A 16,559-nucleotide genomic window follows, 5' to 3' on the forward strand; every position below is an offset into this window, starting at 1 on the left:
TACATTATTACCAACTATTAGGATATAAAGAAATGAAAGTTAGTAGTTAGACATTACAATAGAAATTGCAGTCATATTAGTATGTTTTAAAAATTGAGCAGATATATTTTAGACAGTCATCTTCAAACCCTTCAGAGATCTACCGAATATGGCATTTAAAATGTTTTAATAACTTAGAAATTTTTCTTTTTTGAGACATGTCGGCTCCTGGCAGTACCAATCTACTTCAGAGAAAATATGGGCATTGAAGAAACTGCATATGGAGTTAATTTTCATTGTGGCAAAAGTTAGCCACTGGACAACAAAGTATCCTCGAATCAACAGGAAAAAATGGACAGACAGAACATGAAACAAATGACTACTGATTCCTGCCAAAACAAGTGTGGTTATGGCTTTATCAGAAGGCATCTTCTGAGGCCAGGACAATATGGCACCATCCCTGAAGTGGCCTTCACAATCCGGAAAAGGTACAGTGCCCTTTTCCTCGAAGGCAGCTGAACAGGCAGTGGGCCGATGGCTTCTGTTGTGCAATGGAACAGCAACTGAAAGCTCACGCCTCTCAGTAGTAGACTGGCATTTAATAGAGGGATGTGTAGAAGAAGGGGATGCTGAGATGAAGCCATATATACACAGCCAAGAAGAATGGACAGCTGAATTAAAAAACCGTCAACAATTTCCAGAATTTAAAATCCTGAATCATGACATGACACTAGTGGAATTCAGGTGTTTCTGGTACATGGACTGCTCTCACCCAATGTGAGGTTGAACTGTTGACCTTGTGTACAACCTACTTCACAAATGAGTCTGTCAGATACGATAAGCCTATAGGCTGAAGATGATGCCCCAACACTGTGGAGAAACCTCAGGTGACTGTCCAGGCAGCTGGCTGTTTCTGTCAACTCACAAATTTTTTTGGAAGTTGCTTGCGTGCATTTCTTGTTTTTATTTTTGTTAGCTAATATTATTTCCTTCTTGGGTCTCTGAGGGAGTTGAAGATTAGTTAGTTATAGTTGAAGATTAATTAGGATAGAAAGTGAATTAGATACATTTTGGACTTACTAAAATAGGATAGATAAGGGAATTATTTTCTCTGATTTGTCAAATACAAATGGACTAGACATCGTTTAGGTATTTGTTACTTGTATATATTGTATATAGTTATTGTACTTTTGTATATAGTTTTTCTTTTGTTAGTTATAACCTTTTGCCTTTTTTCTTTTTATTAAAATAGAAAAGGAGAAATATGGCAATATTTTATTTGTACTGAAATGTAATTTTAATTTTATGTTAATAAATAAAGTTGCCCTGGGGTTAGAGCTATTAGAGCCATAGCAAGAGCGTGGTGGTTAGAAGAGCTAGGTAGATTTCTGTGTGTTCAGGGATACAGACAGTATTGGAGACATACGCCTTTAAGACCTGGAGGGCGGTACTTACAGGCAGTGACGAGGCAGTCATGTGGTTGGGTTTACAACCAATGAGAAGGCAGAACAGAAAGACTATTTAAGACAGACAAACAGGAAGAATCTCTCTCTCTCTCTCTCTCTCTCTCTCTCTCTCTCTCTCCTCTCTCTCTCTCCTCTCTCTCTCCTCTCTCTCTTTCGGAAGTTAGGAGCACTGCAGGAGGTAAGATTTTATCTCTGTGCTCTGACCTCTCGGCTTTCTCTTTTACATTGGCTCTGTGTTTCTTATTTTAATAAGACGATTGGTTACATCTACAGAAATCCTCCCTCAGCAGTGCTGAGGATGGGATTTGGTTTTCTATCACGATAAACAGAAACCTGTGGCAGAGAGCTAACGACACAAAGAAAAGTTCCCAGAGCAAGATCACAAGGAAGCTGGAAACCTGCGGGGCAAGCCAGCCTGGGCACGGGGCTGGCTTCACTCTGCCAGTCTGTGTGTAGACCTGTGGCCCGGGGCTGAACAGCACCTGGTGAGGGTGGGCCCGGCTGAACCCCCGTCTCTGGGCTTGTAGACCTGATGGGCTGCATGCAGGATCTAAAGATGTCTTCACCTCCTTCAAGTCTCGGAACACCAGTTTTTCTCCTGTCTAACTTGTATCAGGCACAGAGTGCAGGAAGCCAGAAGGAATTCACTTCTACCTCGCTCACAGGAGTGAAAGGTTAACATTACTAACCTTCCAAGGAACTGGGGTTATGGAAGAATTACTAAATTGACAGGGGGAAAAAAAAAAACCCAGCCTAATGTAATTGTATTTTCATGATGCAAAAGTCCAAGCAAAAACCTGCTTAAAGTGAATGATGCTTAGCCAACCACAGGAACCACATTAAAACAAGCAGGAAAATGCCAGCTTCCAGGACTTGCTCCTCACACAGGAATGCTAAGGATCAGGAATAAGTCTGTGCCCGGCAGAAAGGACAAGTGTGGGGGGATGGTCTGCCAGCTCTCCTGCCCTCAGCACTACATGCTCTTCTCCACCTCATGAGATGCCCACTGTACCCCATGAATAAGCACAGTCATTGCATGTGAACCAAAATTTTTCAATACACTTTTAAAAGGAAAAGAAATGCCCGTAGAATGCTCGTGGAAGAACCAAGTATTAGCAGAGGGCCTGAGAAGCTTGAACTATCCATAACAGTTTGTTAATGTGTGGAATCAAAGTGAACAAGCTTAAGTCAGTTTATCTCAAAGTGGGTGGAACTTGACATTTGTTTCTGAAACTTCAGTGCCCCACTCAGTGAGAGCTCACAGCAGCTAATCCAGATGTGTCCCACAGAGGCCCCTCCAGTCCTGTATAGCCAGGTCTGCCCCAGAGCACCCTGTAGCATACCTGGGTGAGCTGGCTCCTGAGAGACAGCAGAATTCCCGTTCAGGGCCACATTTACCTTCAAATTGGCGTGTACTTGAGCCTAGAAAAGTAAGTGAGACTCAAAGTTAAGTCCAAGCGTCAGCAGGTAGCATTGATAAACATGGCCACCCGGTTTAGGAGAAGCTATGTCCCTGAACTCGTATGTGAAATAAAGCGTCACTGGATTACTATGGAACTCTCTTCCAAAACTGAACCAGGTTCTGAGAGAGAGGGGGGAGTAGGCTAATCTGAGGGGAAGATGGACCAAGGTGGCTAAGCATCTGCCCTTCTTCATCTCCTTACTTCAGCTGCCATTTCTACATCCTGTTTTCAGACCTCACATTGACCTGGGAAAGTGAAAAAGAAAGAACCATACAATGTCTTAGACACACACGCGCGCACACGCACACGCACACACGCACACACACACACACAGAGTATGAGGGCAAACTTGGAGAAAAGCTCTCCAGTTCCAATTCTCCTGAAATTGACTTTTCATAGCAAGAGACTTGAAATGAAATCCTGTTTTTCTATTTCACTGAACAAACAAAGGGGAATGAATAGGACCAGGGTCATGCAACCCTTCACCTTAAAATCCTATTAAAACAAAATAAACCCAATAATAACAAAAAAAGCATAAAATAGCATAAAAAAGAACCTCCCAAAATGAAAGAATGCATGCCATATCCGGTCTGGTTTGGCACTTGCAGAGAGACTAGGGCACATTGAGGATGGATACCTGTTGACAGGCGAGTTTCCAATTGAGCCGAGCAATAAAAACCAGAAAACATAGGGTCTGACAGACACTGCAGATGACGATCCCTGACCACAGACCTGCACGGGGAGACATTTGACAAGTTAGCTCAAGGAGACAATAGCCACACTAAGTCAGCTTCTGTGGGCAAGATAGAACCCACAGTGGGCTAGAGACCTCCATCCTGAGAGAGAACCCACAGTGGGCTAGAGACCTCCATCTGAGAGAGAACCCACAGTGGGCTAGAGACCTCCATCCTGAGAGTAGAACCCACAGTGGGCTAGAGACCTCCATCCTGAGAGTAGAACCCACAGTGGGCTAGAGACCTCCATTCTGAGAGAGAACCCACAGTGGGCTAGAGACCTCCATCCTGAGGTAGAACCCACAGTGGGCTAGAGACCTCCATCCTGAGATAGAACACATGCAGAGACTCCACGCAGGCCAGCACTCCCCAAGGCCACCTGCCATGATTCACAATGTCAGAGCAACAGGTCCAGGAAACTATTTGGGTCCTTTTTTGCTTATGGTGATTGGATACTAAAAAAATGGGCCAGTTGTAAAAAATACTTTCTCCAGAAAAATCATTGTTTTGTGCTCCTCAAAAGAGAAGACTAACTTTTTTAACATAGGTATATATGTGGCCTACACATGCATGTGTGTGTGTTTGCATGTGTGTAGACATATTGGGAGGGCGTATGTGTTTGTGTAATTGTGGAGGCTTGAGGTTGATGTCAGGAATCTTCCTTGATTGCTCTCCACTTATATATTGAGGCAGGGTCTCTCTCCACCTTAATATACATTTTATAATTGAGCAGGTCTCTCTCCCCACCTTATATATTGAGGCAGGGTCTCTCTCCACCTTATATAATGAGCAGGGTCTCTCTCCACCTTATATATTGAGGCAGGGTCTCTCTCCACCTTATATATTGAGGCAGGGTCTCTCTCCACCTTATATATTGAGCAGGGTCTCTCTCTCCACCTTATATAATATTATATTGAGCAGGGTCTTCTCTCCACCTTATAAATTGAGGCAGGGTCTCTCTCCACCTTATATATTGAGGCAGGGTCTCTCATTGAACCCAGAGCTCACTGTTCTGGCAATCTGACTGTGCAGCTTGCTCTTGGGATTCCCCAGCTTTGCCTCCCTACACTGCTATTACCTGGTTTTACACCCACCCAACTTGTTACCTGGGCTCTAGGGATCCAAACTCCAGTCTTCGTGGTTGCGGGACAAGCACTTTACCAGCTGAGCCATCTTGTCAACTAAAACTAACATTTTTATGGTCAATAAGTGAGTTTAAATATTTCATTTTTAATTTGGATATTATTCCTAGGAGCCTTTGATTTGAAAATTATTGTATGTTACTGTTAGCTAAAAATTAGCAAAACAGAATATTAAACCTCTCATTAAAAACATCCCTGGAAGGAAGAATGATATCATTATAATCTCAAAAAAATTTTAAAATATAATTTAAAAATTCCTAAAGCTTATGTATATTCTTGATGTCTAAAAAGGAAACAAACTACCAGGGATGGAACCCAGGGCCTCATACGTGCCTGGCATGCACCCTCTACTGAGTTGCACCCTCATTGGAAGAGACTATCTTAGAAATCAATCTCTACATTCCAAAATTCTACTTATAAAACCCTGCTCCTACTTTACATGGATATGGAGATGACATATGGAATAGTATAGAGGTTAAAGTAGAACCCACCAATCTTTTTTCATTGTTTGTTTTGTTTGAGACAGGGTCTCACTAGTTGGCCTGGTATTCACTGTGTAAAACAGGCTGGCCTCAAACTCACAAAGATCAGCCTGTCTCTGCCTTCCCAGTACTGGGACTAAAGATGTGTGCCACCACATCTGGCAGAAATCACCAATCTTAAAAATCCCCCAGAGATTTCTGCTCAACCTTCAAACCTAACTTTGTTTGGCACAAGCTTTGCTTCCAGGGCTGGTTACACTTGGGAAGGACTGGAGAGCACACAGAGTGGATCTCCATGTCCTGGTGAGTCTATCTAATAAACTTGCATGGGGTGCATAAGGAACTATGGATGATGAGCGGTTTGTCCACAGTGAATGGACAGCAGAAGCAAAGTTCTGCCAGTCAGGAAGGGCTGAGCACACAAATGCACGTTGACCACAGCACATGGGACTCCAACTCTGCAACCCATTACTGCAGCAACCAGGCCGTGTAAGGAGCCCCTCTGCCTCATGACAGCCCAGGAAGCCCATCTGCTAGAAACTACACCCACAGAGAGCCAGTTACCACCACGAGGAAGCTAAACAGTGACTGTAACCAGCAACCAGCAACTGACAATCTCCTCATCTAGACCATACTCAAGTATTAAACCTTGACCAATCACACAAGGCCATGTCTCTTCAGCTGCTTTCAATCAGGACACACCTGAGCCATCCTCATCCCCCATGATGCTCTCCACTCCTCTGCTTGCCTTTCAACTCTCTGCCAAGACACCAATGGGAGGGCCGATTCCCCTGCCTAACAGGATCCAAATACATAGACTTTGCTAACCGATCAGATCCATAGAAGGGCTAAGCTAAACTCTGAGTCATAGTTCAAAGGCTTATCTTTACTTTGGTAGGTTTACAGCTCTGCTCCTTGGTGCCAACTGCCCTTGAATCTTGCTTATCAGGAGGAATCGGTCAGTCTGATCTTCATAGGAGTAAAGTCAGTGGCCACCTGTCAGTCCCAGGATAGAGTAAGAAAGGCCTCTGGCTCCCTCCTTCAAATTCCCAGTTCCTACACAGAAACTACAAGCTCATTCCAAAGATTTTTAACAGAAATACCCAGCTAGCTCTAGCTGTAATTTGAGTTAGGAACTTGATTTCCACTAATGTCATAATACCTATTAAAAGATACAGGGTAACTACCAGAATCCTATCCTCTGGGCAGGGCCAGGAATTTGTGTGTTTGAAAACCCTGTGGGAAATTGATAGCCATTCTGATTACTCAGTCTGCATGTGAGAGCCTGTAGCCTTCTGAGGTGCTACCTTGTGTACACATTGCGCACCCTAATGGTGGCAACATGAAAGGTGAAACCAACCTGTACTATATACTTGTATCTAAGAGGCCATTGGAAGGACCAAGTACATGCTCACCCACAACCCTCAGCTCCCCAGGGCCCCTGCCATTTTCCCCAGAAATACCCTAATCTACTTTTCACACAACAGATCGGCCTTGTCAATTGAGGTAAGAGGAGCCAAATACAGACCTTGGGACATAGATGTATCTATATTTAAAGTAGATTCCTTTCTAAAATTTTAACTCAGCCAGACATGGGAACACACACCTATAATCCCAGCTCTTGGGAGGCTAAGCAGGAGGATCCCACATTCAAGGCCTCCTTGGACTACATAAGAAGACTCTTTCTAAAATAAAAATAAGAGAAGAAAACAACAGAACAAGGTTGGACATAATTGGACGTGTTGGTGCATGCCTTGAATCCCTGCACTCAGGATGCAGAAGCAGGTGACTTTCTGTGAGTTCTAGGCCACCCTGGTCTACAGAGTGAGTTCTAGCCTAGCCAAAGTTATATAAAAAAGTATTTTTTAAAAAAGAGTAAATTTTAGATGTATCATTTACTGTATAAAGTCATAACATCACAAGGAGATGGAAAATCTAATTACCTTGGCCTTGAATAGTCCACGTTGTCTGCATACATCAAAACAACACTTTGTGCTCCATAAATGTTCATAATTGTGTTTATCAATTAAAATAATATTACTTAAAAATGTAAAAGAGACTAAAGTATCTCCTTAGTATTTTGTACTGATTGCATGTTACAATAATAATATTTTGGGAATGTTGTGTTAAATAAAAATACTACTCAAAAAAACTAGACTCCTCTAAAGTGTTTCCTTTGGCCTTGTCCTGGGCAGACCCAAGCCATGAACAATGCCAGAAACTCAGTCAAATATCATCCGCGCCTTCACGGCCACGGAACTCTGGCACTCTCCTTCTGTGAAGAACTCCAATATTTTCAATTAAAATATTATTGAACTTGGGAAAAAGGAATGACACACTTAAATATGTGGGACTGGAAGTCCTCGGCAGCTATCAGATGACGCCTGAGCACCTCCGAGCCCGCCACGTGCTGATGGACTCAAACAAACCATGCCCAAGTCCGTCACTACTTTACCCCAAAGACAACAGTTAGGTTTTCACATAACCATTTACTCATTGCCAATGCGTTCTCGATTATTATTTTAGAAACCAAAGCTGGACAGTTATCTAGTTCCCTACTTTAAAAAAAAAAAAAAAAATGAACCCTGATCATTTCAGAGCGTGTGGGTTCAGCTCCTTGCTCCAAACACAACAGAGGAATCCGCCCCAGCATCCTTCGCTCTACATTCCTCCCATGTGTCCCTCTGCAGAGATGCGGGAGAGACATGGATGGTGGCAAGTGGGGAGCAGAGGCTGCAGAGGGTGACAAGGTGACCCGCCAGCCCTGCTCCGTGCTGAGTACACAGGGTACTGTTCTGGGAAGTCTGGTGTCCAGCCCCATGCATCCTAACCTAGGGCTTCCCCACATCACCCCAAACTCCTCGATACACCAGGAGAAGGCCTTGGTACTGAGGTGTCATGCTAGGGGCCTCACAGAACTGTGGACCCTCGTTCAAGGAACAGGACAAGGTCTGCATACAACATGTTTCCCAGTGCTTCAGAGGTCCTGGCCATCAAGTCCGGACTAAGGACTAGCTGATTCAGAATGAGGAGACTAGGAAGGACCCTTTACCATACCCACGGCTGTCACATGGGCAAGAGGAGGGTGACCAGGCAGCTCTGGGTTCACAGTCACGTTTCACCCACTGCCTGCCCACTCACTCTCTGACAAGGTACAGGAGTGTGGGGAAAGTCGGGGCAGAGGAGTGAAGTTTCCCTGAGCTTGGACATCATCCCCTGGGCCTGTGGACAGCTGGCCTGTCTTCCCACAGTTAGGCTTACCTATCACTCCCAGCTTGGCTGCGAACATCAGCGCAATCCCGATGGGGAGGCCAATCACATAATACCCGATGGCGTTAACGATGGCTCCAACCTTCTGGTTTCCAGTGCCCCTCAGAACACCACCACAGGTACACTGTGGGCAGGTGACATCCATCAGTACGAACACAGCTGGTGCTTCTAGAGACCCCGCCTCCCAAGCATAGAAAGCCTCTCCGTGGTCCTCAGACTTGAACATGACTCTAATAATGCTTTGCAGAAGTGGCCATGATAACAATCAACAGCAGCCCCTCTGGACCACTGCAGCCTCTCTTCCCACTTGAAATTCAGCATAATCCGAGGAAACAGCTTACCGCAGACCATGTAAACATGTGGGGGAAATCAGGCTCAATACTCACAGCAAGACTTTCAAAGAGGTGGGACACAGCGTAAATGGGGACCACTTGAGCCACCAAGGCCACGATGTCTCTGTCGGGAAAACAGAGCAGATGGTAATTAGTGAGGAAGAAAGGGCCAGAAAGATGGCTCAGTGGTTAAGAGCACTTGTTTTCGCAGAGGATCCAGGTTCTATTCCCAGCTCCCACATGACAGCCTTATAACCGCCTCTGACTCCAGTTCCAGCAGGTCCAAGAGCCCCTTTCGGCTTCCATGGGCACCAGACATGCATGTGGCACCAGACACAGGCAAACATCCACAGGCATAAAAAAGGGAAAGAATTGAAGAGCATGGATCCCAGGAGAGGAGGCCCCACATGCACCCTCGCTCAACAAGGCCTGGGCTCTTTGTCCAGCTGCCCTGATGTATTCACAGCAACCCAAGTGGGGCCAAGTCTACCATTGTGTGACACACATCAGAAGCCAATTTTCTAATATAGGTGATAGCTTTTAGGGGAAAAAGAAAACCCACACAATCCATTTAGTCAATTAAAACCAACAGAATGATTTTGTACCCATCTATCCACCAAAACCAAAGCTTAGATCGCACTTGCCACTCTCCATTTAACCCAGTTCCTGAGGCAGATCTTGGATGCACATCTCCAGAGCTGTCTGAGTGATGCATTACAGAGCAAACATGCACGTGCTGTCTGGACAGAGTGCGGCTCAGTGGCAGAGCATCCGCCTAGCATGCATGAGTCCCTGGGTTTGGTCCTGGCACCATCAAACAATACATGTTCTTCCCAGTCAACCAAGCTTGATAAGAGTATTCCAGTGTTCTCACTTCTACCCTACTCTACCCTTAATGCTACAGATTCATATTTTAATGCCTACAGGCAAAGGGAAAGTAAAAAATGCTACCAGGTGAAGCACTGATTGGAAAAAAACCTAAAACAAAACAAACAAACAAACAAAAAAACCTGTCTGGCAGTGGATATTTGCTGAGTGAATGAATAAAGAATCCAGCATGGGACTGGATGGTCTCTTTCCTCCCTCAAACCAGCACAGGAATACAGTTGTTTGCTAAAATAAAGCTTTGGATGAGAAGTATATGCAACAAGTCCGATGACCACTGCCTCTCGGGCCACACCATGACTGCCCTGTCTCCACAGATGCCAATTCTTACCACTCTTGTGTTGGTCTAATGCTCATGGAAGCAGAAGCAAATACAAACGGATACGAGGAGACTCCCCTTGTGCGGCACACGGGCCCTCCTTCCTCTATGACTCTAAGCCTGCTCTGGCTTTTTCTGCCTGTAGATGACATCCTCTCTTCTAGTCCACTAAAATGTACTTGCAATGTGGTGCTGCTCAGTCCTGTCTTCTAAAATTTCATCTTGAGTTTTAATTTTTTTTTCCTATTTTAGGGGTCGGGGGAGTGACGATGCATAGACCTGACGCAAGGCCTTCTATGCGCACACTAAAGACGTGCTTTCCCACTGAGTCACACACCCAGGCCCTTACCTTGGACTTTTAAACAGATAAGTCACTCATTTTTGCAGCACCAGGGGTCAAACCAGGGCTTCCAGTTTATGAAGCACTGAGCTGTGTCTCCAGCCCTATTTTGGGTTTTTTAATCGGTTTTGGTGACTGGGAATAGCCTGGTTTTCTTTGTGTGTGTGCAAACTGTCAGATTTGGGTGCTGTGTGGACACATTTGCTTCACAAGAAATGCAGAGTTTCCTTTTCTGTACTTTGGAAGGTTAAACATCATTAGAATTACTTATATTTTAGTGATTTGAAAACTTTCTCCCTTGGAATCTTCTGGAATCAGTGATTTGAGGGAGGGGTTTAAAACAAATTTCCCTTCTAGAAAGGAAACCACTTTCTTTAAATCTTCAGTCTTTTCTACGGTAAATTTTGCTCCACTATTATTCTAGAGAATTACTTCTTCTTCTTCTTCTTCTTCTTTCTTCTTCTTCTTCTTCTTCTTCTTCTCCTCCTCCTCCTCCTCCTCCTTCTTCTGTGGTTTTTGTTGTCCTTATTTTGTCCTGTTTATTGTCACAGAGCCTCACTATGTAGCCCAGGCTGACCTCAAGCCTGTTATCCTCCTGCCTCAGTATCCTGAGTGGGGGAATTGAGGGCATGTGAGACTATGCCTGCCTTTGTTCTTCTAGGTTTTAATTTTCCTTACAAAAAGAGATTGTGAGAACTAATCTCAGGATTTTTTTAAATGATTTTGTGTGTGTGTGTGTGTGTGTGTGTGTGTGTGTGTGTGTGTGTGTATGCGCACACACGTGCACACCTGCCTGCTTGCCTACCTGTTACAAAATTTATCCTAGAGAAGACTGAAAATATAAATAAAATGATTTCCTTGTGAGAAATAAGAGACACTTGTTTTAAAATGCCCTTCTGTGAGAGTTACAGAACTACCACTTGGACCACATCCTTGGCTAGGGATGGGGGCAGAGGGAGGGGAGATGGGAGGGGAATGGAGCCTGGGCTGTATCCCACCAGCGGATGAATTAGGTTTACCCATCATCTCTTTGTGTTCTCTTCACGGTGATTAGCTGAAGTAGGATTTATCTGTTTCATTCATTCTGCCCAAGGGTTGGTCATGCACACAGAATGATAGGAATTCATTCTGAGAAACGTCTTATTATCCAATTTCATTGCTATGTGAACATCACAGAATGAGGTCACATAAATCTAGATCATTTAGTCTGCTACTGGGGGTTGGGGGGATATGAATCTGTCCTGTCTGTCTATTGCAGTCTGCTGTTCCTAGGGCCTGATAAACAAAATAACATAAAATGAAATCCAGCATGAGAGAAAATGCTGGGATGGAGGGACATGGTACACACATGTCACAGAGCCACTGAGGGGATCGCAGGGCGTGCAGTGTGCTACAGCAAACTTTTTATAAGTAGAAAGAATATGCTCTAAATGATTAAATGTATAGGGGAGTGGGAGCTGAGTATGGTCAAAGTATAGTATGTACATATATGAAAATATAATAATTAAATGTATTTTTAATTGTTCATTATTATTTTATGTGCATGGGAGTTGCCTGCACATATGTCTGTGTACCACATGTGTACCTGGTGTGCCCTTGGAGGCCAAAAGAAGACATAAGATTCCCTGGAACTGGAGTTACAGACGGTTTGTGAGCTGCTATGTGGGTGCTGGGAACTGAACCCAAGGCCTCTGTAAGAGCAGCCAGTGCTCTTAACTGCTGAGCCATCTCTCCAACCCCTAAATGCATTAAAAAAAAAAAAAAAAAAAAAAAAAAAAAAAAAAAAAAAAAAAAAACTGTGTTCCGGGTTTCTTTATTTAAGAACGAAGTGATAAGTGATACAGGATCAAAATCAAGAGCAACATTGAACTTCGACTTCCTGCCAATCATCTCCTCCCACCCTCCCAGGACTCACCCTTGTGCTTCCAGTCACTCTTCAGTAAATGAAGAACCTGATCAGCCTGCTGGCGGAATACACCCAAGCTCTATCCCCCACCCAACCCCCGGCCTTCTCCCCTCCCTCAGCCCCATCTCTGGGCAGGGCAGGAGCCTCAGTTTTAAGGTGTGGGAGAGCTCAGAGCAGTGACCTACCGGGACTGAAGAGTTGAGCATGGTGAACCATAAACTGGGGTACCAAAATGGGGTCCTGGGAGCAGAAGAAAGGATACAGGGACCCTAGGAAAGGGGACTCTATAACTTTAAACTCCTGTCATTGGGAATAGCCACTGCTGGATTGTTGGCCCTTCTGGCGAGGGTCACAGAACCGCACTGGACCTCACTCACTCTTCTCTAGCTAAGCTGCTTGGCCTTGAGAGTGGTCTGCAGGGCGGACTTCGAGAACCGCGGGAACATGACGTTCTCAGGTTTCCTCTCACTTGGTTCCCAAGGCTTTGCTCTTTCTTGGGGGCCTGCACCAGGGTCTCTCCTTTGCACATCTCCTGGAACTTCTTGATGGCTTCCTCCGCCCCCTCCTCCAGCAGGGGGCGGGGCCTAACCCGAGTTCTTGAAACTGATCTGGCTGAATGCGGTTTTAAAGAGTATCCCCAGGATGACCCCACATTGGCCCAAATGTACAGTAGCTCTCTCCTGCAGCAGCTTGGAGGATGGTTTCTGTTCTTTCTGCAGAAGCTTCTACACCCTGGATTCCTGGGTGGGGAGGGGACGGCTCGCTGGGGGGGGGAGGGGGGGCAGACAGCTTCGGCTTCTCTACTCTCAAAGCCCCTGAGCGGACAGTACAGTGCCAGCTTCTGTTTGGCCATCCCGCTGCAAGGTCTCCAGGCCAACCTGGGACACTAGGCCCGCTCCAACCTGAAATCCACAGTACACCACCCCTTCACAGAATTCATATGGTGGAAGGCACAAGAAGTCTCCCATACCTCTGAGCCTGGCCCAACCCCCTTGTCCATCTTTTGAGAAAGAAAAACAGAGAGCTATTTATGGTTGCCTTCCTCATCCACCCTGAAGGGAGTAATCTGTGGAATAATAGCTGAGGCTGAGAAAATGTCAGCCTACCGTCCAAAGACAAAGGGGAAGCCAGTGAGGAGGAAACTGAGGCAGCTGAATCTATTCCAATAGCTTTTTGAATCCACGGAGGAAGAGCCAGTTGGCAATTTGTGATGACTGATAAAGGTATCCCAAATATGAAGGGTCTCTGTGACATTTCTATACGATCAGAACATCCGAGCTAGCCTTCCTGAAGAAGACAAAAACCCTGCCGAGCACAGGATGATTTGTTTGTCTCTTCAGCCATCAATTCAGTGCCAGTCCTAAAACAGCTCACTGATGAGATCTTTAACTGTGTGACAAATATATTCTAAAACTCTAAAAACTAGGCAGTTTGGCAGATCTGAGACACCAAGGTGACTGACTCATCACTAGGCTGAGCATCCCGATGGATTACCCAGGACCAAAGCGCTTTAGACCTCAGGTATATTCAGATGTTGGAATATTTGCATAGACATTATGAACCATCCTGAGGAGGAGACTTAAGTCTATATGCAAAATTCATTTCTGTTTCACACTGTCAGGGGTACATGCCCCCATCCCTGGGCTTTCTAGCAGCCACTTGGCAGTCTTCTGGCAGCCAGTAGCCTTGAGCCTGAAATCTAACTGCTGATCACAGGTGCAGCAGCAGCTGAAGAAGAAGAAGAAGAGAAGAAGAAGAAGAAGAAGAAGAAGAAGAAGAAGAAGAAGAAGAAGAAGAAGAAGAAGAAGAAGAAGAAGAAGAAGAAGAAGAAGAAGAAGAAGGAGAAGGGAATTGTCAGGGATCCTTCAGGGAACTCCAGAAGTGGTTGGACTATTTTAACAAGTATCCATGGAGACAGACCTGCCCACCTGATTGCAAACTCCATCACCCTTTGGTGGGCTCAGGGGTCTTCCCCACCTCTCCAGGTCTGACCATTCCTCTTCAATTATTCCTATTGTTGACCCTATTTTCTTCTTTTCTTCTTTTTTTTCCTTTTTCTTAGATTTATTTATTTATTGTGTATACAGTGTCCTATCTGCATATACGCCTGCAGACCAGAAGAGGGCACCAGCTCTCATTATAGATGGTTGTGAATCACCATGTGGTTGCTGGGAATTGAACTCAGGAGACCTGGAAGGGCAGCCAGTGCTCTTAACTGCTGAGCCATCTCTCCAGCCCTGTTGACCCTGTTTTCATACCAACATTCAACCAGTCACAGCCAGTGCCCTACACATTTGGGCTTCTGAGTACAGGGGCCTTTGGAAATCAGTGGAGGAGGAAGAGACAGCTGCCTTCAGGATTCACTGGGACAGACTCACCTGAGACAGAGGCCTCCTTGGCAGGAGCTCAGGTGAGCTAGCCTCTAGGACTCCATCTGCAACTGTAGGCAGAGGGGACTTGTTCTTGCCTCAGCCTCCAAGACTCCACTCCACACTTCAGATGAGGACCTCATTGTTCCCACAACAGTTTTGAAGCCCTACCTGTCAAGACCACTCAACACCCCATAGAGCTACTGCTCTGGAGGTGTGCAGAGCTGTAACATGGCTCGGACCTGACCCTTGCTGGACCAGGGGCAGCTCTTGGCATCTTAAAGCTTTTGGGAACTCTGAGCTACAACGCCTCTCAGAGCTGTACCAGCGCTTGGCTAGTATCGATCTATTTTAAGTTGTTTTATCCCATTTCATATTGTTAATCCTGAACTGACGAAAGTATTCCTTATTTATGGTATGTTGGTGCTTAAATGCTTTCAGATTTTCAAGCATTCTTTTTTAAATTAGGGGAATAGGAACTGTGGCAAATGTGGCAGGGTAGAATTCTACCACTAAACAACCAAATGCAAGCTGTGGTGTGGAAAGCTTTAAAAAAGAAAAAATACATGGGGGTTCACAAGATGTCGCAAGCCTGATGACCTCAGCTCAGTCCTCAGAATCCATATGGTAGAAGGAGAAAATTGTCTCCTGCAAGTTGTCCTCTGACTTCTATCTATCTATCTATCTATCTATCTATCTATCTATCTATCCATCCATCCATCCATCCATCATCCATCCCTCCACACACACATACACTAAGTGTAATTTAAAGCAATTTTTTTAAATTCATAACTATCATGTCCATTGAAATCATACTGTCACCACCAGTTCCCACTAACTTGAGATTCAGATTACAAATTGGTTTCTCTATCTCAGTAATCAGGATCTTCTCAAGTAAATCAGTGAGATTTCTGATCTTGCAAATGACTCGGAACACCTCGCCAAGATGCAGCTACTCCAGGGAGCCACCTGTCATGATATATCCACCTAATCTATTTCTTCATCACAGACCCCACATGTTAAGAAAACCCCAGCACTCACCGGTCGGTGGTGAAAATGTAGCCCACAAGATCCTTACAGCCTAGCAGCAGGGCACAGAAGGTCACAGCAAAGATCTCTGGAGGTAAAGCAGAGACAGTGAACAGGGAGGTCACAGAAAGTGGGGAGGCCCGTTACCCCATGCACAGCCTGCGTGCACCGGGAGCTGTGGGCTGTGGGTATAAGTACCTGTGACTATCAAGGAAACTGCTGAGGACTTCTTGGCCTGTTCAATGTTTCCGGCACCCAACGCATTTCCCACCCGGACGTTGGCAGCCACGCTGAAGCCTGCAGGGATCTAAAATGAAAGAAGACACAAGAAAACTGTGCTTGAGACACCACGGACAGAACAGCCTCTGCTTCATACCTCACTGGCAAAACGGGTCCCATGGGCTCTGGAGACTCTCGCAACTTCTTTTTGGCCTAGCTAGACTAGCTAATAAAGAACCTGCATCTCCAAGTTAGGATTCTCAAAATAAGTTAGGCTCCTCTGCAGGGTTTCCAGCCTCTGCCATGGGAGGGAGGATCCCATCCAATCACCTTTGGCCTCTGGAATATAGGGGAACAGTATGCAGGACGGGCTGACCAGAGTCCACTCTAGAGTCTGTTATGAAAGATGGAGAGATTCCATTTGCAAAGCAGAAATGTTCCTGAAGAAATACCAGGAAGGGGCATTGCCTTGTAACAAGGTAAGGGTTCTGAAGCCAGACTGCCTAGATTCACATCCTAACATGTCTGTACTTATTACCCATGGGACACTAAGCCAATTGCTTAACCTCTGATGTTTTGTTCTATCTGTACAAAGGTTCTAGAAACGGAGATTTTACAGAGCTC

The 16,559-nt window shown here is 45.2% G+C and overlaps 1 protein-coding gene across 1 annotated transcript in view; it reads right to left on the reverse strand.

The window, feature by feature from the left end:
• The window catches only part of LOC114683285 (multidrug and toxin extrusion protein 1), a 40,936-nt gene that overhangs the window by 4,785 nt on the left and 19,592 nt on the right, over positions 1-16,559 (reverse strand). Inside the window, exons 11-16 of the mRNA XM_028857514.2 lie at positions 15,915-16,023; positions 15,729-15,804; positions 8,923-8,992; positions 8,528-8,660; positions 3,546-3,640; positions 2,789-2,867 (exon numbers count right to left, since the gene is read on the reverse strand). Of these exons, the coding sequence (XP_028713347.1) occupies positions 2,789-2,867; positions 3,546-3,640; positions 8,528-8,660; positions 8,923-8,992; positions 15,729-15,804; positions 15,915-16,023 (562 nt within the window). The remainder of the gene's footprint in view (positions 1-2,788; positions 2,868-3,545; positions 3,641-8,527; positions 8,661-8,922; positions 8,993-15,728; positions 15,805-15,914; positions 16,024-16,559) is intronic.

This window comes from Peromyscus leucopus, chromosome 8b (assembly GCF_004664715.2).
Source record: "Peromyscus leucopus breed LL Stock chromosome 8b, UCI_PerLeu_2.1, whole genome shotgun sequence".
Classification (NCBI taxonomy): Eukaryota; Metazoa; Chordata; class Mammalia; order Rodentia; family Cricetidae; genus Peromyscus; species Peromyscus leucopus.